We start from the raw sequence: 23,288 nt of genomic DNA on the forward strand, positions 1-23,288 counted from the left end.
GTGATTTGCTGCATGTGTGACTCTGCATCTGTGATTTGCTACAGGTGTGACTCTGCATCTGTTATTTGCTGCATGTGTGACTCTGCATGTGTGACTCTGCATCTGTGATTTGCTGCAGGTGTAACTGTGCATCTGTGATTTGCTGAAGGTGTGACTCTGCGTCTGTGACCTGCTGCATGTGTGACTCTGCGTCTATGACCTGCTGCATGTGTGACTCTGCATCTGTGATTTGCTGCATGTGTGACTCTGCATGTGTGACTCTGCATCTGTGATTTGCTGCAGGTGTAACTGCGCATCTGTGATTTGCTGAAGGTGTGACTCTGCATGTGTGACTCTGCGTCTGTGACCTGCTGCATGTGTGACTCTGCATCTGTGATCTGCTGCATGTATGACTCTGCATCTCTGACCCGCTGCATCTGTGACTCTGCGTCTGTGACCTGCTGCATGTGTGACTCTGCATCTGTGATTTGCTGCAGGTGTGACTCTGCATCTGTGATTTGCTGCAGGTGTGACTCTGCATCTGTGATTTGCTGAAGGTGTGACTCTGCATGTGTGACTCTGCATCTATGACCTGCTGCATGTGTGACTCTGCATCTATGACCTGCTGCATGTGTGACCCTGCATCTGTGACCCGCTGCATGTGTGACTGTATCTGTGACCCGCTGCATGTGTGACTCTGCATCTGTGACCTGCTGCATCTGTGACTCAGCATCTGTGACCCGCTGCATGCATGATTCTGCATCTGTAACCCACTGCATCTGCATCTGTGATTTGCTGCATGTGTGACTCTGCATCTGTGATTTGCTGCATCTGTTATTTGCTGCATGTGTGACTCTGCATGTGTGACTCTGCATCTGTGATTTGCTGCAGGTGTAACTGTGCATCTGTGATTTGCTGAAGGTGTGACTCTGCGTCTGTGACCTGCTGCATGTGTGACTCTGCGTCTGTGACCTGCTGCATGTGTGACTCTGCATCTGTGATTTGCTGCATGTGTGACTCTGCATGTGTGACTCTGCATCTGTGATTTGCTGCAGGTGTAACTGCGCATCTGTGATTTGCTGAAGGTGTGACTCTGCATGTGTGACTCTGTGTCTGTGACCTGCTGCATGTGTGACTCTGCATCTGTGATCTGCTGCATGTATGACTCTGCATCTCTGACCCGCTGCATCTGTGACTCTGCGTCTGTGACCTGCTGCATGTGTGACTCTGCATCTGTGATTTGCTGCAGGTGTGACTCTGCATCTGTGATTTGCTGCAGGTGTGACTCTGCATCTGTGATTTGCTGAAGGTGTGACTCTGCATGTGTGACTCTGCATCTATGACCTGCTGCATGTGTGACTCTGCATCTATGACCTGCTGCATGTGTGACCCTGCATCTGTGACCTGCTGCATTTGTGACTCTCCATCTGTGATTTGCTGAAGGTGTGACTCTGCATCTATGACCTCCTGCATGTGTGACTCGGCATCTGTGATTTGCTGCAGGTGTGACTCTGCATCTGTGACTTGCTGAATGTGTGACTGCATGTGTGACTCTGCATCTGTGATTTGCTGCAGGTGTGACTCTGCATCTGTGATTTGCTGCAGGTGTGACTCTGCATGTGCGACCCGCTGCATGTGTGACTCTGCATGTGTGACTCTGCATCTGTGATTTGCTGCAGGTGTAACTCTGCATCTGTGATTTGCTGAAGGTGTGACTCTGCATGTGTGACTCTGCGTCTGTGACCTGCTGCATGTGTGACTCTGCGTCTGTGACCTGCTGCATGTGTGACTCTGTATCTGTGACCTGCTGCATCTGTGACCTGCTGCATGTGTGACTCTGCATCTGTGACCTGCTACATGTGTGACTCTGCATCTGTGACCTGCTGCATGTGTGAGTCTGCATCTGTGACCTGCTGCATGTGTGAGTCTGCATCTGTGACCTGCTGCATGTATGAACTGCTGCATGTATGACTCTGCATCTGTGATCTGCTGCATGTATGACTCTGCATCTATGACCTGCTGCATGTGTGACTCTGCATCTGTGACCCGCTGCATGTATGAATCTGCATGTGTGACCTGCTGCATGTGTGACCTGCTGCATGTGTGACTCTGTATCTGTCACCTGCTGCATCTGTGACTCTGTATCTGTCACCTGCTGCATGTGTGACTCTGCATATGTGACCTGCTGCATGTGTGACTCTGCATCTGTGACCTTCTGCATGTGTGACTCTGTATCTGTGACCTGCTGCATCTTTGACCTGCTGCATGTGTGACTCTGCATCTGTGACCTGCTACATGTGTGACTCTGCATCTGTGACCTGCTGCATGTGTGACTCTGCATCTGTGACCTGCTGCATGTGTGACTCTGCCTCTGTGACCTGCTGCCTGTGTGACTCTGTATCTGTGACCTGCTGCATGTGTGACTCTGCATCTGTGACCTGTTGCATGTGTGACTCTGTATCTGTGACCTGCTGCATGTGTGACTCTGCATCTGTGACCTGCTACATGTGTGACTCTGCATCTGTGACCTGCTGCATGTGTGACTCTGCATCTGTGACCTGCTGCATGTATGAACTGCTGCATGTATGACTCTGCATCTGTGATCTGCTGCATGTATGACTCTGCATCTGTGACCTGCTGCATGTGTGACTCTGCATCTGTGACCCGCTGCATGTGTGAATCTGCATGTGTGACCTGCTGCATGTGTGACTCTGCATCTGTGACCTGCATGTGTGACCTGCTGCATGTATGACTCTGCATCTGTGATCTGCTGCATGTTTGACTCTGTATATGTGACCTGCTGAATCTGCATCTGTGACTCTGCATCTGTGACCTGCTACATGTTTGACTCTGTATCTATGACCTGCTGCATCTGTGACTCTGCATCTGTGACCTGCATGTGTGACTCAGCATCTGTGACCTGCTGCATGTATGACTGCATCTGTGACCCGCTGCATGTGTGACTCTGCACCTGTGATCTGCTGCATGTGTGACTCTGCATCTGTGACCTGCTGCATGTGTGACTCTGCATATATGATCTGCTGCATCTGTGACCCGCTGCATGTGTGACTCTGCATCTGTGATCTGCTGCTTGTGTGACTCTGCATCTGTGATCTGCTGCATGTGTGACTCTGCATCTGTGACCCGCTGCATGTGTGACTGTATCTGTGACCCGCTGCATGTGTGACTCTGCATCTGTGACCTGCTGCATGTGTGACTCTGCATCTGTGACTCAGCATCTGTGACCCGCTGCATGCACGATTCTGCATCTGTAACCCACTACATCTGCATCTGTGATTTGCTGCATGTGTGACTCTGCATCTGTGATTTGCTACAGGTGTGACTCTGCATCTGTTATTTGCTGCATGTGTGACTCTGCATGTGTGACTCTGCATCTGTGATTTGCTGCAGGTGTAACTGTGCATCTGTGATTTGCTGAAGGTGTGACTCTGCGTCTGTGACCTGCTGCATGTGTGACTCTGCGTCTATGACCTGCTGCATGTGTGACTCTGCATCTGTGATTTGCTGCATGTGTGACTCTGCATGTGTGACTCTGCATCTGTGATTTGCTGCAGGTGTAACTGCGCATCTGTGATTTGCTGAAGGTGTGACTCTGCATGTGTGACTCTGCGTCTGTGACCTGCTGCATGTGTGACTCTGCATCTGTGATCTGCTGCATGTATGACTCTGCATCTCTGACCCGCTGCATCTGTGACTCTGCGTCTGTGACCTGCTGCATGTGTGACTCTGCATCTGTGATTTGCTGCAGGTGTGACTCTGCATCTGTGATTTGCTGCAGGTGTGACTCTGCATCTGTGATTTGCTGAAGGTGTGACTCTGCATGTGTGACTCTGCATCTATGACCTGCTGCATGTGTGACTCTGCATCTATGACCTGCTGCATGTGTGACCCTGCATCTGTGACCCGCTGCATGTGTGACTGTATCTGTGACCCGCTGCATGTGTGACTCTGCATCTGTGACCTGCTGCATCTGTGACTCAGCATCTGTGACCCGCTGCATGCATGATTCTGCATCTGTAACCCACTGCATCTGCATCTGTGATTTGCTGCATGTGTGACTCTGCATCTGTGATTTGCTGCATCTGTTATTTGCTGCATGTGTGACTCTGCATGTGTGACTCTGCATCTGTGATTTGCTGCAGGTGTAACTGTGCATCTGTGATTTGCTGAAGGTGTGACTCTGCGTCTGTGACCTGCTGCATGTGTGACTCTGCGTCTGTGACCTGCTGCATGTGTGACTCTGCATCTGTGATTTGCTGCATGTGTGACTCTGCATGTGTGACTCTGCATCTGTGATTTGCTGCAGGTGTAACTGCGCATCTGTGATTTGCTGAAGGTGTGACTCTGCATGTGTGACTCTGTGTCTGTGACCTGCTGCATGTGTGACTCTGCATCTGTGATCTGCTGCATGTATGACTCTGCATCTCTGACCCGCTGCATCTGTGACTCTGCGTCTGTGACCTGCTGCATGTGTGACTCTGCATCTGTGATTTGCTGCAGGTGTGACTCTGCATCTGTGATTTGCTGCAGGTGTGACTCTGCATCTGTGATTTGCTGAAGGTGTGACTCTGCATGTGTGACTCTGCATCTATGACCTGCTGCATGTGTGACTCTGCATCTATGACCTGCTGCATGTGTGACCCTGCATCTGTGACCTGCTGCATTTGTGACTCTCCATCTGTGATTTGCTGAAGGTGTGACTCTGCATCTATGACCTCCTGCATGTGTGACTCGGCATCTGTGATTTGCTGCAGGTGTGACTCTGCATCTGTGACTTGCTGAATGTGTGACTGCATGTGTGACTCTGCATCTGTGATTTGCTGCAGGTGTGACTCTGCATCTGTGATTTGCTGCAGGTGTGACTCTGCATGTGCGACCCGCTGCATGTGTGACTCTGCATGTGTGACTCTGCATCTGTGATTTGCTGCAGGTGTAACTCTGCATCTGTGATTTGCTGAAGGTGTGACTCTGCATGTGTGACTCTGCGTCTGTGACCTGCTGCATGTGTGACTCTGCGTCTGTGACCTGCTGCATGTGTGACTCTGGATCTGTGATCTGCTGCATGTATGACTCTGCATCTCTGACCCGCTTCATCTGTGACTCTGCATGTGTGACCTGCTGCATGTGTGACCTGCTGCATGTGTGACTCTGCATCTGTGACCTGCTGCATGTGTGACTCTGCATCTGTGATTTGCTGCAGGTGTGACTCTGCATCTGTGATTTGCTGAAGGTGTGACTCTGCATCTGTGATTTGCTGCTGGTGTGACTCTGCATCTGTGATTTGCTGAAGGTGTGACTCTGCATCTATGACCTCCTGCATGTGTGACTCGGCATCTGTGACTTGCTGCATGTGTGACTGTATCTGTGACCTGCTGCATGTGTGACCCTGCATCTGTGACCTGCTGCATTTGTGACTCTCCATCTGTGATTTGCTGCAGGTGTGACTCTCCATCTGTGATTTGCTGATTGTGTGACTCTGCATCTATGACCTCCTGCATGTGTGACTCGGCAACTGTGACTTGCTGCATGTGTGACTGTATCTGTGACCTGCTGCATGTGTGACTCTGCATGAGCCCCCTGTATAAAGACACCCATGAGCCCCCTGTATAAAGACACCCATGAGCCCCCTGTATAAAGACACCCAGCCACCCACAAAGCCTTTATACCACCCTGAACCACTGCTCAGCAGAATGCATAGTGACTGTCAATCATTAGGGTTTTTATGCACAGAGATGTGGGTCTAAGCTGGTTAGAGACATTTGTATGATGCTTCATATCACAGTTTTAACCAAAATATACAGGAAAAATAATCAGTAAATTATAAAATATGTTTTAATGGTGAAAATATTTAAAAAGATTATTCATTCATTAAGGTCATAAATAGAACAAAGACTGATGCAATTTACATTTTTGCATCATTGTACATTAAAATATAAATGTAAGTGTGGAAAGGCCGGTGGTCCTGCCGCCGCCTGCTATATATTCTGTCGCTGACTCTGAGCTGCGTCCATCATCAGCGGCTTCTACTTTGCAACATAAAATCAATGTGAATTTAATCAAAGGAACTTACTGAAGTTCCGGATAAACATTCTCCAAATACCACTTAAACGGTCGGCATTTTAAGCTCCTGCGCAGTGACAGTCTCTTCTGGATGCTGCAGAGAGAGAAGAGACCAAGAGACATTTATTTAGGAAAGTTCATGTTTTCAAGTACAGATGCCTGAAATGTGATGTAACATCTTTGTCATGTGCGGCCAATGGAGCTTTGTTCTAAGTCAAACTGATTTCTGTGCACACTTTTAGCGTACAGTATATTGTACAGCTAGGATACAGCACACATGCAGAAACAATTTACACATTTTTGCGTGTTTAGTTCTCCTATGTATTTTTTTCAACGTTTATACAATATTGCTATCACTGTACGGTGCTGTAGACACCTTGTCTAGCCTTGTAAGTAATAAATTAACACTAATAATTTACCAAACAATACAGCCTAGACCTAACACTTCCCACCAAAATCTCTTTCCTATTCCATGTTCCACTCACAGGCTAAACGTAACCCGTCCCACTAAGAGCAAAACTTTCCCTGCTCAAAGGCCAAACCAACTCAGACATAGCCTAATCACATTCCTCACCACTCAAGGTTTAATCCTAAAGTTCCCCTCTTACAAATTAATCATAAACTTCTCTACTCAAAGCTTCACCCTAACCTTCTCACTCATAGACTAATCCTAACACTCCCCACTCACAGACTAATCCTGCCCCTTCCCAGTCACATTCTAAATCTAACCCTCCCCACTCACAGACTAATCCTAACCCTCCACACTCACAGACTAATCCTACCCTTTCCCCACTCACAGATTAATCCCAACCTTCCCCACTCACAGAATAATCCTGACCTTCCCCACTCACGGACTAATCCTAACCTTCCCCACTCATAGACTAATCCTAACCCTTCCCCACTCAGACTAATCCTAACCCTTCCCCACTCAGACTAATCCTAACCCTTCCCCACTTAATCCTACCCTTCCCCACTCACAGACTAATCCTAACCATCCCAATCACAGATTTCTCCTAACCTTCCCACTCACAGACTAATCCTAACCTTTCCCACTCAGACTAATCCTACCCTTCCCCACTCACAGACTAATCCTAACCTTTCCTACTCAGACTAATCCTACCCTTCCCCACTCACAGACTAATCCTAACCATCCCAATCACAGATTTCTCCTAACCTTCCAACTCACAGACTAATCCTAACCTTTCCCACTCAGACTAATCCTACACTTCCCCACTCACAGACTAATCCTAACCTTTCCTACTCAGACTAATCCTACCCTTCCCCACTCACAGACTAATCCTAACCATCCCAATCACAGATTTCTCCTAACCTTCCCACTCAGACTAATCCTAACCTTTCCCACTCAGACTAATCCTACCCTTCCCCACTCACAGACTAATCCTACCCTTCCCCACTCACTGACTAATCCTAACCCTCCACACTCATAGACTTATACTAACCTTCCCCACTAACATACTAATCCTACCCTTCCCAATCAGACTAATCCTAACCTTCCCCACTCACGGACTAATCCTAACCTTCCCCACTCAGACTAATCCTAACCCTTCCCCACTCACAGACTAATCCTAACCTTTCCTACTCAGACTAATCCTACTCTTCCACACTCACAGTCTAATCCTAACCTTCCCAATCACAGACTAATCCTAACCTTCCCCACTCAGATTAATCCTAATCCTTCCCAACTCAGACTAATCCTAACCCTTCCCCACTCAGACTAATCCTAACCTTTCCCACTCAGACTAATCCTAACCTTTCCCACTCAGACTAATCCTAACCTTTCCCACTCACAGACTAATCCTAACCCTCCATACTCATAGACTAATCCTAACCTTCCCCACTCACTGACTAATCCTAACCCTCCATACTCATAGACTTATCCTAACCTTCCCCACTCACATACTAATCCTAACCTTCCCCACTCACAGACTATTCCTAACCTTCCCCAATCACATACTAATCCTACCCTTCACAATCAGACTCATCCTACCCTTCCCCACTCACAGACTATACCTACCCTTCCTCAATCACAGACTAATCCTACCCTTACACACTGCAGGCTGTTACCCAATCATATGCAAGCCTTGTAGAGAGATAAAGTGGATAAATTGACAATAGCAACCAATCAACCTCTAAAGCTGGCCACACACTAGACCAACTTTCATCCAACTAGTTGGCAGGAAAATGGTCGTCAGACAAGTTTGTTAAATGTTTGATCTAAACAATTTGTTCAAACAACAGTTTTTGTCCATTTTCTGGCATTTGGGAGCAAATTGCTGATTGTCATTTGCTTTCATACCTTACCAGATTTTCATTCCAACCAATCAACTAGTTGGTTGGTTGGATGTAAGTTGGTCTAGTGCGTGGCCAGTTTAACTGTCCTTTATCCGTACAGTTTACGAAGTGACAGAAGGTGATTGGTTGCTATGGGCAACTTCTCCACATTATTTCTGTCTAAGGATTGATACATTTACTCCATGAAGAGAACATACTGGCACTGATAGACAGGTGGAGAGCAAACCCAAATTCAGGTCAGTGGAGAGTTGCAACAATCTGTGACCATAATGGTGACAATAGGGTAACAACAGGACACCAGGGAATAAAAAGCTAAGTTTGGTGAACAGAGGGTGAACCTGTGAGTAATCAGTGATGTCAGTAGTAACAGCAGTGCAGGGACCAGGCAATCAATTTCCAGCAAGCAATTTTCCTTGGAGTAATTGCTTCAAGAGAGTAAAGTCCCTCATACATCAGAGATTGACTGCAATTTGCAATCGATTGTGTATAAAAATCTTTCCCTTTTTCAATCGATTGCAGAATTGCCACAATTGATTGAAACAGGGAAAGATTTTTATACACAATTGATTGCAAATTGCACAATTCCTGCAATCAATCTCTGATGTACGGAGGCCTTTACTGACACTAGATATTTTGAACCAAGTTGCACCTGCCTGCATTACTCACACCACTTTCATACAGAAAATGGCTAAAAACCCGGCTTTTACCCGACATTTTGCATGCCAGGTTTTTTGCCATTTTCTGTCTGATACTCCTTTCACACAGGAAAATGAAAATCCCGGGTAATTCACTTTTACCTGGTGATTTGCTAAACAACCTGTTTTTTTTTCCCTGTGTGAAAGGGTCAACCCGGGAATTAATTCCCGGTTCTATGACCCTGCAAAAAACCAGGGTCGGAGACCTGGGAATTTAGTCCTGGGATGACTCTTTCACACAGGGAAAAATCCCGGGTGGCTTAGCAAATTACCAGGTAAAGAAGAATAATACCCCTTTTCCACCTAAATTCCGGGTCTGACCCGGAGTTGGAACAAAGTTCCTATATGGATCAGACCCGGAATTTCGCCGGCGCCGACTCCGGATATTCCCGAGTCAGTGCCGCTCACACCGCAGTCAGGTCTGCATAGACCCGGCTTTTGCGGAGTGAAAGTGGTCGCTTGGAGATGACATCATCTCCAAGCGCCACTGAAGCCGGACCAATCGGCCGGCTGGCAGCGCACTCCAGGTCATCGTGACCCGGAGTGCGCTGTTCTCACAGCAGGGTTTCACGGGCTACGCCTGTTTTAAACCCTGCTAGTTACCTGGGTTGGATTGCCGGGTCACTCGACCCGGCGATCCAACTCTCTGCCCTTTTACACCAGGGAGCTGCCCGGGTTAACCCTTCAAAAACCCGGGTTTTAGCTCCGGTGTAAAAGGGGTATTACTCTGGATTTTCATTTTCAGTGTGAAAGGGGTATTACCCGGTAATTTGCAGAACAACCTAGGATTTTTCCCTGTGTGAAAGGGTCAACCAGGGACAATTCCTGGGTCTATGACCCTGCTAAAAACCAGGGTCGTAGACCCGGGAATTTAGGGCCTGATTCAGACCCGCTCGCAAGCGCATAGCGCTCACAAGTGGGTCGATGGTGGCCCAGTGCGCATGCTCCGTGGCTCACTGCAAAAGGGGCAGCTGTCGATCAACCATTTTGTAGACGTGGTGGGGGGGTGGCTTTACAAACGGCGGCGTTCCCAAGCGAACGCCTGCCGTTTGGGGGCGGCCCCACTGACATCACCAGTGATGTCAGTGGAAGAGCTTCCGGCTCTATTAGAGCCAGAAGCTCTCTGAGGCTTGCGTCCACGAGACCCTACCACATGACCACTTGACCGTAGCGACCATCATCCTGGCCGCTCGCAATAGCTGTGGGTGGTCACCCACAGCTATGCGAGCGGCCCGGAGGCCACTCCAAAAAAAAAACCCACCCTGATTCAGAGCGAGCGCTCTTTCAGAGCGTCCGTCTCTGAATCAGGCCCTCAGGCCCTTGACCCTTTCACACAGGGAAAAAACCCAGGTTGTGCCAATTACCGGGTAAAGTGAATTACATGGGATTTTCATATTCAGTGTGAAAGGGGTAGGAAATTTCCTACATAAGTACATTGGAGTGGAGCTGTTATGAAGAGTAGAGGGGCCCGCAAGTACAGCAAGTACAGTACCTTCCACTTGGCAAACCGATGCCCACTGTAGATCGCTGTTACATAAGTAAAAAGTGACAAACTCGACCACAGATATAAATGAATATTTATCAAAATAGTAGCGAATGTTAAATGACACTAATCTCCCTGACAGAAATCTGAGATACTAAAGACTTTACAGCTGCTGACTGACGCTGTCACACCAGGTCAGGGGGTGATACTTATCATTATGACTGTAATGATGTTTCTAATGACTTGTTGGAGATGGCAGAGAGCAGCCACATTCGCCGAGGTGAGATGACGTCTGTTTGCTGATTGTTATCATAGTAATTGACTCGCGATGAAAAATAATGTGATGCTATTTAGCATTACATGTTACTCAGAAGACAGCTTAATTGGGGAAAATGCATAATAATATTACTACAGAGGCCCCATGTTAAATGTGACAGAGCCTGGGGAGAATGCAAGGAGCCGATCCTGAATTATTTATTTATCGCCTGCCTGTATTTTAATTAACAATATTCAAATGGTTAAAATTCAGAGAATGACAGATCCAGCATTACTCGGGCTGAGAGAGATACATCTGCTGTTTCGTTACATTTCACTCAATTAAATGGCAAATAAAATAGATTCAAATGTTACATTTCTTATTTTTTTCGTTAACATGGGAACATTTACTGGGGACGGAGCCAGCTCTGCGCATCATAAATTATTTTCTCCTGACTGTGAAATGTCATTTACTGCGAAGACCCAGATCTGTCTCTTCAACATTTTTGTAGGAGAGGATCCGTCGCCTACACAGAGCGCAAAGCAGCAACCATCGCGACTAGTGGCTGCGATGGTGATCAGAGGCAGCATCTGCGGACGCTGCACTCGGATCGCAGATGCAGCCAGGAGGTGTCTGTTTCCTACAGATGCCTCCTGCTGCATTTGCATTTTAATTGGACGATGGCATTGCACAGCCGCTTCCCTGCGCTTCCCAGCGGCTGTACAATACCATCGTCCTTCTCGGTGTACTGTAGTATAGAGCATTGGTGCCCCCCCCCCAAGGATGCAGCACTCACCTGCCCAGTAAATTAGAATTATCCCAACTGTGTCAGGTATAAGGTTATAATGTAGCAGATGTAGCAGACATTATTTTTTATTGGTCACCTGCTACATTATAACCTTATACCTGGCACAGTATAATAGAATAATGATAAATTTAATATCAATGTAATATCATGTCATGTTGTGAACCAACTCCCTCCCACCACCCCCTTCTTGCCTGGGGCTCTCTCTCCTATATGAAGTCAGCAGCACTCACCTGGCCAATAAAACTCTATGATCAGGCACAGGCTGAGTGACTGACACCTGTGTTTGGAGTGGAGTACTCCCCAGACCGGGTCCTACCTGCCTGCCGCGGCCTACGCCGAAATACAACTGCGGTCCTCACTCTTGCCAGTGCAAGTGGGAGTGTGGAGAGGAGTTGTCATGACGTCTCCCAGACCATGCAGGGAGTGCGCCGAGTGCGGGCGCTGGCTGGGGGAGGCGGAGCTGAGGGAGATTGACAGATGGCAGGGGCTGCTGTGAAGGAGCTTGGCGCACACCGCTGCTGCTATATATAGCAGCGGGTAGCAGATTCTGCCCCAGGGGACCCTGCGCTCTGTGCGGTGGCACCGGCCGCACCACCCTAGTTACGGCCGTGACGATGCAGATACTGCAAGATGCAAAATTCAGTCAGAAGTCTGAAATGACAGGAATCGCTACCCGTGTCGGAGCGTCTAAGTCGCGTCATGGTGGAAAAACGCTAGGTTGTATGAGGACACATTTGTACTGTATTCAGGACTAGATATGCTTTCTCCTTCATCCACTAAGGGACACGTCGCGGGCTCCCACAGCAAAGCCCGCCGCCGGCAGCATAAGGCAGGCACAAGGTTAGTGTGTCCTGGCTCTCTGAATAGCAGGTGAGCCAGGACGTTAGGCGGGCATACAGTGACCAGGCTTATGTGGCGGCTTCCAGACAACCACCTGTTTCCATTACAGCGCATTCAACTCGCTCGGTAGGTCCGTCATGGGCGGCTGCTCGTGGGGTCTCCTTAAACCAGCTTTGTCGAGCGGCCACTTGGTCCAGGTCGGCATACTTTTTTAAAGTTCTACCGCCTAGATACTTTTGCGGCCTCTGCTTCAGAGCTTGGCCGGGCGGTTTTGCAGGGTTCTCAGCACTCTCCCACCCGGGATGTAAGCTCTGGGACGTTCCCGCTGTACTGAGACTCCAGTGTCCCCTAGTGGATAAAGGAGAAATATTTGGTACTTACCGATAAATCCCTTTCTCCGATTCCACAGGGGACACTGGGCCTGATTCAGACCCGGTCGCAAGCACTGAGCCCACAGCACATGATGGAGCCGGCTCCGTAGTACGCACGCGTGAGACCCCTGCCAGCAACGGGCAATCTGTCGCTCCGGGTCTCGCACCAAAGGGGGCGAGCTGTCGATGTTGAGGGAACGCTTGCTGTTTGGGAGCGGCCCCACTGAGATCACGAGTGTTGTCAGTGGAGAGCTTCCGGCTCTATTAGAGCCGAAAGCTCTCTGGGGCTTGCGATAAACGAGACCCTACCACAAGGGTCTCGTCGCAACCCCGTTGGTCACGATGGTCTTGACCATCGCGACCATAATCATGGTCGTTCGCTATAGCTGTGGGTGGTCACCCACAGCTATGCGAGCAGCCAGGAGGCCGCTCTAAAAATGAAAAAAAAACCGCCCTGATTCAGAGCGTCCGGCTATGAATCAGGGCCACTGGATGCCCATCCTGCGCTGTTTTACCTGCATTAGTTATTGTTTTCCAGGTTCAGATGGTTGTATGATGATCCAGCGTCTGATTGGAACGTTGTTTTTTCTTGTATAGCAATGTTTGCTTCTTTGTACATGAATGCTGTAGCTTTTCTATCTCCTTTCTCCTTCATTTCCAGTTCCCCTCGGGCAAAGTTTATTTAGACTGCCTGTAGGGGGGTATAGAGGGGGAGGAGCTAGCTACCATTCACATTTTTTAAAGGTGCCAGTTCACGGTTAACCCACATCTATACCCCATTGTACAGAGACTCCAGTGTCCTCTGTGGAATCGGCGAAAGGGATTAATCGGTAAGTACCAAAATCCTGATTTTTCTCTTATACAAATACATTAGATTTAAAGGAGAGATTTAGCAATCCTTCTAGATAGGAGGTGTTGCCCATAGCAACCAGACTCTGGCTGACAGTTTATAGAATGTACTAGATAAATGAGCTAGAATCTGATTGGTTGATTGCTATGGGAAACACTGCCACTTGTCCTCTTAGTAGATTTGATAACTCTCCTCCCATTACATCTTTATGAACCAGTGAGGAGCAGCTATGAATTTTAAATTGTATTTTCCTATAAAGAAGTGTTATTCCTTGGCAGCCCACCACGTATAGACAGTTTACATGCTGGAACAAATTAACAACAATAAACCTCTTGTAGTTGTCCCTTACTCTTCCTGATATTTGGGAGGTGGGGGGTGGTTCCTAGACTTTTACATTATTTTTATTTTCATAAATTTGACACAGTCGGAGGCTTTGACATTGTCTTGCAATTACTAAACGTCTGATTAGTTACTCTGGGCTACTGCACCTCTTAGTAAATAAATTATAATGTGTGCTATAAGTAAATAATCTTATGTGGCACCATATGTAATACTGTACATGACAAACCTCAATAGGAAATTCTGCTTATTGAAGGTAATTAATTACTCAATAAATACAGTTTTGTGGATTTGGAGGTCCAGCTGGCCGTGTCTGTGAGGGTGCAAACATTTGTAGTACTGTCTGATGGGGAGTATTTGGGCAATCAGATGCCGAGAGCTGATTAGGACCATAAATCGTGGGTATCGTATTATCGCACCAAGATGCAAAAAACAAAGACTTGGGGCCTGATTCAGACCCACTCGCGAGCGGCTGTCCGCTCGCAAGTGGGTCGATGTTCTGGACTGAGCATGCGCACGACGGAGGGAGCTCCGTCGTGCGCATGCGCCAGACGCGACGAGCGAAGGAAAGTCCTTCGCTCGTTGTGTCCGATCAAAGGGGGCGTGCTGTCAATGTTGATTGACAGCACGCCCCCTTTGGTAGACGTGCCTCCCTGACGGGGGCGTTCCCACGGGAACGCCTCCCGTCAAAAGCCGGCCCACTGACATCACTAGTGATGTCAGTGGGAGTGATTTTGGCTCTGATAGAGCCAAAATCACTCCGGAGCTTGCGGTTGAAAACCTCAACCGCAGGCTCCGGCTCGCAATTTCGATGGTCGCGATGGTCTCGACCATCGCGGCCATCAAAATGCACGCTCGTATAGGCTGTGGGTGGTGACCCACAGCTATACGAGCGTCCAGAAGGACGCTCCATTTTCATGGAGGCCGGCCCTCATTCAGAGCGTGCGCTCTGCTCAGAGCGTACGGCTCTGAATGAGGGCCTTGGTCACATTTTAAAGAAATACAATTATTTTGATAAGATAAAGGCGTAAATAAGGCACATTTTGAGGCAGTGCCCTCTTATTTATGGGATCTTTCCACCACTTCAGAGGTGGCAGAGATTGCAGTTCATCCTAGACGCATTTTGCAAAGTCCAGTTGTATTCTATGCACACTTCATCCAATGTATAAAAAAGTTTCAAACAAAGAGAATTGATGCATGTAGGTATCACCCTGGTTTTCCTTCACTTTGATGATCGATTTAAGAAATCAATGAATATATCAGGACAAACATGTAAAATATTGGGTGGGCGCATTGTGATTTTTGCCACTTGTTCCAAGAACCGGGAGGTAAGCGGTCACCTTGAACGCGCTATAGGGGCAAACACAAATATAGGATCAGCCCTTTTTGCTGTCTGTAATGAACACTAATGACTCCCTATAAATCTGTAAGATTTCTTGCTAATACATAGGGGCATATTCAATTCCAGACGAAAAGTCCAGTACTTTTTGCATGCCGGACTTTTCGCCGACATCGCTGGTTTTCAATGCGAATAATTTTTGCGCACGTGCCCGCTTTTTCCCGTATTCAATTAGAAATCATCGAAGACGGGACCCGGCGAAACTCTAATATGCGAAAAGTACTGTGGGATTTGAGGAAATCAGCCTAACAACCCCCAAAAGATGCACTGACATTGGGGATCACTCTAGATACCCCCGAATAGCCCCGCTGAAGGTATTTGGGGTACTTAAATGGTCTCAATAGCTGCTATTTAGCGTCTTTGCATAAGTGGTGAAGAATTGCGTTTAGCAGGGTTTTATTGGTGAAAATAACTAGTCCCAGCAAATTTGGGGTACCTGAAAATGGGTGCTAGCATATTTTTAAGTTGCTAAAGTGAAGTTTTAAAATATTAAAAAATCCACCTGCCACAAGCACCTGCAAACTTAAAAACAGCTGGGGCACACTTGGGGACCCACCTGGAGCTATTTCGCTAGTTTTTAATTTTGTCCCCCAAACTTGGATTTTTTTCACCCCCAAAATGAAACTACTTTTTTTGGGGTGATCTAAATAATTTTTTTTAACTTTTTTTGATGCAGTTTACCTTTGGGGGACTGTCCCAAGGGTGTAGCTTTGCACCCCAAAACCCCAATTCTGCACTTTTTTTCAACACCTATTCATAGGCAAAACATTTTCGCAGGTCCCATTGCATTGAGTTTCCGCACCGGCGAAAAGTCTTTGGAATTGAATATGGAGGAAACTTTTCGCAAGGTGAAATGACGTCACTTGCGTTACTTTTCCGCAGAAACTGACTTTTCGCAGCTACAGTAATTGAATATGGCCCATAGTTGGGAAAAAAACAGGATTAAATAATGTTACAAATCACACTTTGGGCCCCATTTACAAATGAATGGAAATAACAGCGGCAATTTTCGTTTAGTATCACTGTGATAGAAACAAAAATTCCACTGGTATTTAATAATACCCCTCCGGCGAGGTCCAGCGAAGTCCAGTGGAATCCTCGTCCTCGGCGAGGTCCTCAGCTGGGCTTCTGGCAGCCTAACGTTGCCAGTGACGGGGCGCCAGTGTCATGCGCATGTGCAACGATCCGTCTGCGCATGTGCATGCCAGGAAGACCCGGCAGTGCCCGGAAGGCTTCGCTGAAGCCGGAAAGGCACCACCGGGTCTCCTTTGCCGGCAATTGGACCCGTATCGCTCTCGCCATCTAAAAGATGGCGAGAGCTATGCTGTACAAAAAGCGGTAATCTAAGATTACTGCTGTTTACTAAATACAGGAAAAGCGGCATAACCCCTTTAGCGAGCGCTAAAGGAGTTACTTTTCGTTTGTAAATGGGCCCTATGTTTGTAAATGGGGCCCTATGTTAGTTAGTAGTTTCTCACTGTCTGAAATGAACAATAACATGTGAGGACACAGGTATTCGTTCTATATTGCCGAATTCAATTAGAGGCGAAAAGTCGCGGCCGGCGAATAGCATTTGGTGCTGCAATCTTTTCGCCTGTTTGGCGGTGAGGTTATCGCGTACTAACAGTATGCGCACTCCCGCTTTTCACCCTGTTCAATTCGAAAACAGACGAAAACGCTGATGTGCGAATGCAGCGAATGGCGAAACTAGCGAAAAAGACAGCTTATTTTAGGGAAATCAGTCTGTACCCTATAAAAAGCCTAAGTGACCCTGGAAATCAGCCCTAATAAAAACATTTAGGGTTCTTTAATTGAGTCAAAGGGCTGTTTTATATATATACAGTTAGGTCCATAAATATTGGGACATTGGGCCTGATTCAGACCCACTCGCGAGCGGCTGTCCGCTCGCAAGTGGGTCGATGTTAGGCACTGAGCATGCGCACGACGGAGGGAGCTCCGTCGTGCGCATGCGCCAGACGCGACGAGCGAAGGAAAGTCCTTCGCTCGTTGTGTCCGATCAAAGGGGGCGTGCTGTCAATGTTGATTGACAGCACGCCCCCTTTGGTGGGCGTGCCGGGGGCGTGCCTCCCTGACGGGGGCGTTCCCACGGGAACGCCTCCCGTCAGAAGCCGGCCCACTGACATCACTAGTGATGTCAGTGGGAGTGATTTTGGCTCTGTTAGAGCCAAAATCACTCCGGAGCTTGCGGTTGAAAACCTCAACCGCAGGCTCCGGCTCGCAATTTCGATGGTCGCGATGGTCACGACCATCGCGGCCATCAAAATGCATGCTCGTATAGCCTGTGGGTGGTGACCCACAGCTATACGAGCGTCCAGGAGGACGCTCCATGAAAATGGAGCCCGGCCCTCATTCAGAGCGTGCGCTCTGCTCAGAGCGTACGGCTCTGAATGAGGGCCATTGACAGAATTTTCATACTTTGGCCTCTATTCACCACCACAATGGCTTTGAAATGAAACAAACAAGATGTGCTTTAACTGCAGACTTTCAGATTTAATTTGAGGGTAATTACATCCAAATCAGGTGAACAGTGTAGGAATTACAACGGTTTCTATATGTGCCTCCCACTTTTTAAGGGGCCAAAAGTAATGGGACAAACTAAACAATCCTAAATCTAACTTTCACTTTTTAATACTTTGTTGCAAATCCTTTGCAGGCAATTACAGCCTGAAGTCTGGAAGGCATAGACATCACCAGACGCTGGGTTTCATCCCTGGTGATGCTCTGCCAGGCCTCTACTGCAAATGTCTTCAGTTGCTGCTTGTTCTTGGGGCATTTTCCCTTCAGTTTTGTCTTCGTCAAGTGAAATGCATGCTCAATCGGATTCAGGTCAGGGGATTGACTTGGCCATTGCATAACATTCCACTTTTTAGCCTTAAAAACCTCTTTGGTTGCTTTTGCAGTATGCTTCGGGTCATTGTCCATCTGCACTGTGAAGCGCCGTCCAATGAGTTCTGAAGCATTTGACTGAATATGAGCATATAATATTGCCCGAAACACTTCAGAATTCATTCTGCTGCTTTTGTCAGCAGTTACATCATCAATAAATACAAGGGAACCAGTTCCATTGGCAGCCATACATGCCCACGCCATGACACTACCACCACCATGCTTCACTGATGAGGTGGTATGTTTTGGATCATGAGCAGTTCCTATCCTTCTCTTCTCTTCCCATCACTCTGGTACAAGTTGATCTTTGTCTCATCTGTCCATAGGATGTTGTTCCAGAACTGTAATGGCTTTTTTAGATGTTGTTTGGCAAACTCTAATCTGGTCTTCCTGTTTTTGTGGCTCACCAATGGTTTGCATCTTGTGGTGAACCCTCTATATTCACTCTTGTGAACTCTTCTCTTCATTGTTGACTTTGACACATATACATCTACCTCCTGGAGAGTGTTCTTGATTTGGCCAACTGTTGTGAAGGGGTTTTTCTTCAGCAGAGAAATAATTATTTTGTCATCCACCACAGTTGTTTTCCATGGTCTTCCGGGTCTTTTGGTGTTGCTGAGTTCTCCGGTGCGTTCTTTCTTTTTAAGAATGTTCCAAACAGTTGATTTGGCCACACCTAATGTTTTTGCTATCTCTCTGATGGGTTTGTTTTGATTTTTCAGCGTAATGATGGCTTGCTTCACTGATAGTGACAGCTCTTTGGATCTCATATTGAGAGTTGACAGCAACTGATTCCAAATGCAAATGTCACACCTAGAATCAACTCCAGACCTTTTACCTGCTTAATTGATAATGAAATAACGAGGGAATAGCCCACACCTGTCCATGAAATAGCTTTTGAGTTGATAGTCCCATTACTTTTGGCCCCTTAAAAAGTGGGAGGCACATATAGAAACCGTTGTAATTCCTACACCGTTCACCTGATTTGGATGTAATTACCCTCAAACTAAATCTGAAAGTCTGCAGTTAAAGCACATCTTGTTTGTTTCACTTCAAAGCCATTGTGGTGGTGAATAGAGGCCAAAATATGAAAATTCTGTCAATGTCTCAATATTTATGCACCTGACTAGTATAGTGTGGAAAAATTATCTAAAGCATTTCTTTAGTGAAAAATATTTGCTATAGTTAAATTGGGGGTACATTTAAACATTTAAATGGGTACTAGTATATATTGGGGTCTCTAAAGTGTCTTTTTAAGAAAATTAAAAAATACACCTTCTGCAGCCTCCTGCAATCCTACAGCACCCCAAAATAACAGACCCAGTCCTTTTTGCCAATTTTCAAACACTTTTTAAATGTTCACCCCAAAAATGACATGACTTTTTTAGGGTGATTTAAGATATTTCTTTATTTTTTTTTGGCCTAATTAGGGGGGGGTGTCAAAGGGTTCTGAACCAAGTCTCCACATTTTTAGACCAAAATAGAGATTTTGCACAGCCTTTTGCGCCTGTTTTTGCATTTTTGACTTATCACATATGCGAAAACGTCCTGGGATTGATTAGAGCGATACGCGGGAATGTGGCGAAAATATTGCATCGGCGTACGCTTTTTGGATATAATTGAATACGGCCCTAAGCCTGCGTAGGGTATTATCTGTATTTCCCGATTGTCCTCTAGGCATCAGAATTGCACCTGAGAGAATATTTATCATCTCTTAGTAAATGTGTCTAATGCCTTAGAATAGATTGGGACACTGATCATATATAATGCAGTGTTGAAATCATTGAATATAGATAAATGCTTCACCTGAAATATTTATCAGAGCGAGCTACATTCCTGTGTGCCAGCAAAATTCAATATAAAACTCACTACTTTAGTCTACTGATAGGACACTGGGTCATATGGGGTCACTGTATACTGCGGTGTACGATTAAGAAAAATAATACCATACTCGAGAAAACCAACAAAAAAAACAAAACTTCATCAATCTGCCCTCAAAAAGACTTAAAAGAGCAGTGGGCACTTTTCTACTGACAGATTGTGTGTTTTATGTTTGTTTCACTGAGTGCTCGAATTGTGATGGGGTTGTGTCTTAAAATGTATTATAATAAATCAGAAGTCGGGGTCCTGCAGTATTATTCCCATGTGAGGTGTGTTTTTTGCTCTATTTTGTAGCACGATTGGGATTAGGGTATAACTACATATTGCACCAAACTTGGGGTGAGGATATATTAAAGTTAGAATTAGGGTTTTACCGGCTATTTAGGAAAACACAATTCAGTAATCTGTATAGATTAGTGGAGATTTTCACCATGGGTCGCATTCATATTAATGTAAGCTATACAATTGTGTGTCCTGTCTCCAACAAGCATGCGCAGTGGGAGGCGGGCTCTGCACCAGTGACGTGCGGAGAGGTCAATAGCTGGGGAGGCACACGTGTAAAAAGTTAAACACAGTCTTTATATCAAACCTCTGGAGTATGACAGGGAGTATGATAGGGGAGGGAGTATGACAGGTGAGGCTCTGCCTCTCCTGCCTCCCCTGACTGCACATCCCTGCTGTGCACCACCCATCCAATGGCTCCAACTGCTAAGGAGGCAGGACAAACCTATCGCCGGAAAAGAAGAGGACCCTCCATGCCACCATGAACAAGGTAAGTATGGGCAGGCCTGCCAAGAGCCGCGCCGGGCCCCGGTAAAAAAGCAGGCATGGCCAAATCACGGGAGGCGTGGCCATGCCCTGGTAGGTAAAAACAGAAAAAAAAAGAAAAGTTTTGCAGCGCCACTGCGCACTGGCAAAGGGGGAGCAGTGAGCCCCCTCATCCCGGCGCATTACCAGTGGGGGGCCGTATCAGCTTGATCGCTCTCCCCATAGGCATAGGAGACTACTGTGGCCGCTTCAGAGCACCCGTGAGCAGTCTCCCAGCGCAGCCCAGCACACAGCATCATGTGCTGGGCTGCTGTGATATAAGAGAAGGGGAGCGGTGGCGGACCCGGGCCCCAACTGGGCCCCTCTAGCAAGCCCAGGCCCAGATAATTAGTACCCGCCCCCCCCCCCTCTTGGCTCCCCTGAGTATGAGGTGGGGTTGGAACAGAGAGGGGAGTGTAGGGACAGAGTAGCAGGTGGGGGGTGATGAGGCGAGGGGGTGGGATAGAGTAGCAGGCAGAGAGGGGAGTGTCAGGATGGAGTAGCAGGTGAGGGGGTGATGAGGTGAGGGGGTGGGACAGAGAAGCAGAGAGGAGGGTGGGACAGAGCAGCAGGTGGGGGGTGATGAGGTGAGGGGGTGGGACAGAGCAGCAGGCAGAGAGGGGAGTGTAGGGACAGAGAAGCAGGCAGAGAGGGGAGTGTCAGGATGGAGTAGCAGGTGGGGGGTGATGAGGTGAGGGGGTGGGACAGAGAAGCAGAGAGGAGGGTGGGACAGAGCAGCAGGCAGAGAGGGGAGTGTAGGGACAGAGTAGCAGATGGGGGGTGATGAGGTGAGGGGGTGGGACAGAGAAGCAGAGAGGAGGGTGGGACAGAGAAGCAGGCAGAGAGGGGAGTGTCAGGATGGAGTAGCAGGTGAGGTGGTGATGAGGCGAGGGGGTGGGACAGAGTAGCAGAGAGGCGGGGGGGTAGCAGGCATAGAGGGGTGTGAGATGGGACAGAGCAGGGGGGGGGCAGAAACGTGAAAACATGGCAGAACATATTATCAGCCCCAGGGCCTAGCTCTCTTCTTTATAGAACGTTAGAACTTAGGGCCTGATACTGAGTTGGCGGTAAAGTGGCTGTATTATTAGTGTGATGTTATTGCCTTATGCCAACTCCATGTTAGGTGCAAGAGATCCGTCCAAAGCAGCCCAGTACCCGCAACTCCGAATATCGCGGGACACCAGCTACTCCCACGACCCTACCACTAGACGGAACAGTTCCATGTTATCGCATTGTCACCGCCCAGTTCCGCCCCCCAAAATGTAAATTTACTTCTTTGGATGCGCTGTATGCTAATACTCGCCATTAGCGTCCGTGAAAAAGGATTTACCGGACACAGAATCAGACCCTTATTGGCCAATTTGTAAAAATAAGTTTAGAACAATAATTGTGACATGGTTTTGGGGCGGGTGCAGCAATCAGCCGTTTGCTTACAATGTGGCCCCCGTTTATTCAAATTGTTTTCATAATAGACGTTTTTTCAATAAGGTCTCTGGGCCTCTGAGGGCATGTGTTCCCCTATGGGCGACGTTGATTGTTTTACTCTGAAAAAAAAGAGTTTGTGCGTACTAATAAACTTGGTGTACACATATATAATGGAGCGTGTATCAGATTAGAAAAGGGGAGAATATTATTATTATTATCAGTTATTTATATAGAGCACACATATTCCGCAGCGCTTTACAGAGTATATCTGGCCATTCACATCAGTCCCTGTCCCAGTGGAGCTTACAATCTATGGCCCTCATTCAGAGCCGGACGCAATTAGCGCTCGCTCGTCCTGAAAATAGGGGTGGCTATTCAAATGAACCGTTCGCTGTTTGCGGTCTGTTCACGCCTCTAGGTCTGAACGAGCGAACAAAACTTGCGGTCGTTTTTTGGGAAACTACGCCTGGCCGCTCGCAAATTACGTCATGTCCGCTATTTATTAGATTAATCGAGTACATCGAACAGGGTATGAACTGCTCGCTATTCTGTTCTGGCTATAAAATAACCCAGTGACGTGGTCAATGACGCTGCTGTTTTAATTATGCACACCCATAAAACGCCTGTTTTGACCTTTAAGCACGCCTGCGTTCTGATCTCCACTCCCCATTTTCAAGCACCTTCCCCTGTTACCACCCACATACGCCTCATTCTGTCACTCAAATTAGCAGGCATTCGCTATTTTGTGAGCACATGAATTTCGACCGCACTGACTGGTTCGCGCATGCGTATAACGATCCGTACGCATGCGCAGTTGGCCAAACATCGCTCGGAGCGAACGAGCTGCCCTTTAC

General features: G+C 47.4%; 1 protein-coding gene across 2 annotated transcripts in view; it reads right to left on the bottom strand.

The window, feature by feature from the left end:
• Window positions 1-23,288, bottom strand: part of GALNT14 (polypeptide N-acetylgalactosaminyltransferase 14) — a 613,086-nt gene that overhangs the window by 30,649 nt on the left and 559,149 nt on the right. For both annotated transcript variants that reach the window (XM_088444427.1, XM_088444425.1), the window contains exon 12: window positions 6,071-6,154. In XM_088444427.1, coding sequence (XP_088300553.1) covers window positions 6,071-6,154 — 84 coding nt within the window. The remainder of the gene's footprint in view (window positions 1-6,070; window positions 6,155-23,288) is intronic.

Source organism: Taudactylus pleione, unplaced genomic scaffold (assembly GCF_031769625.1).
Source record: "Taudactylus pleione unplaced genomic scaffold, aTauple2 ptg000363l, whole genome shotgun sequence".
Classification (NCBI taxonomy): Eukaryota; Metazoa; Chordata; class Amphibia; order Anura; family Myobatrachidae; genus Taudactylus; species Taudactylus pleione.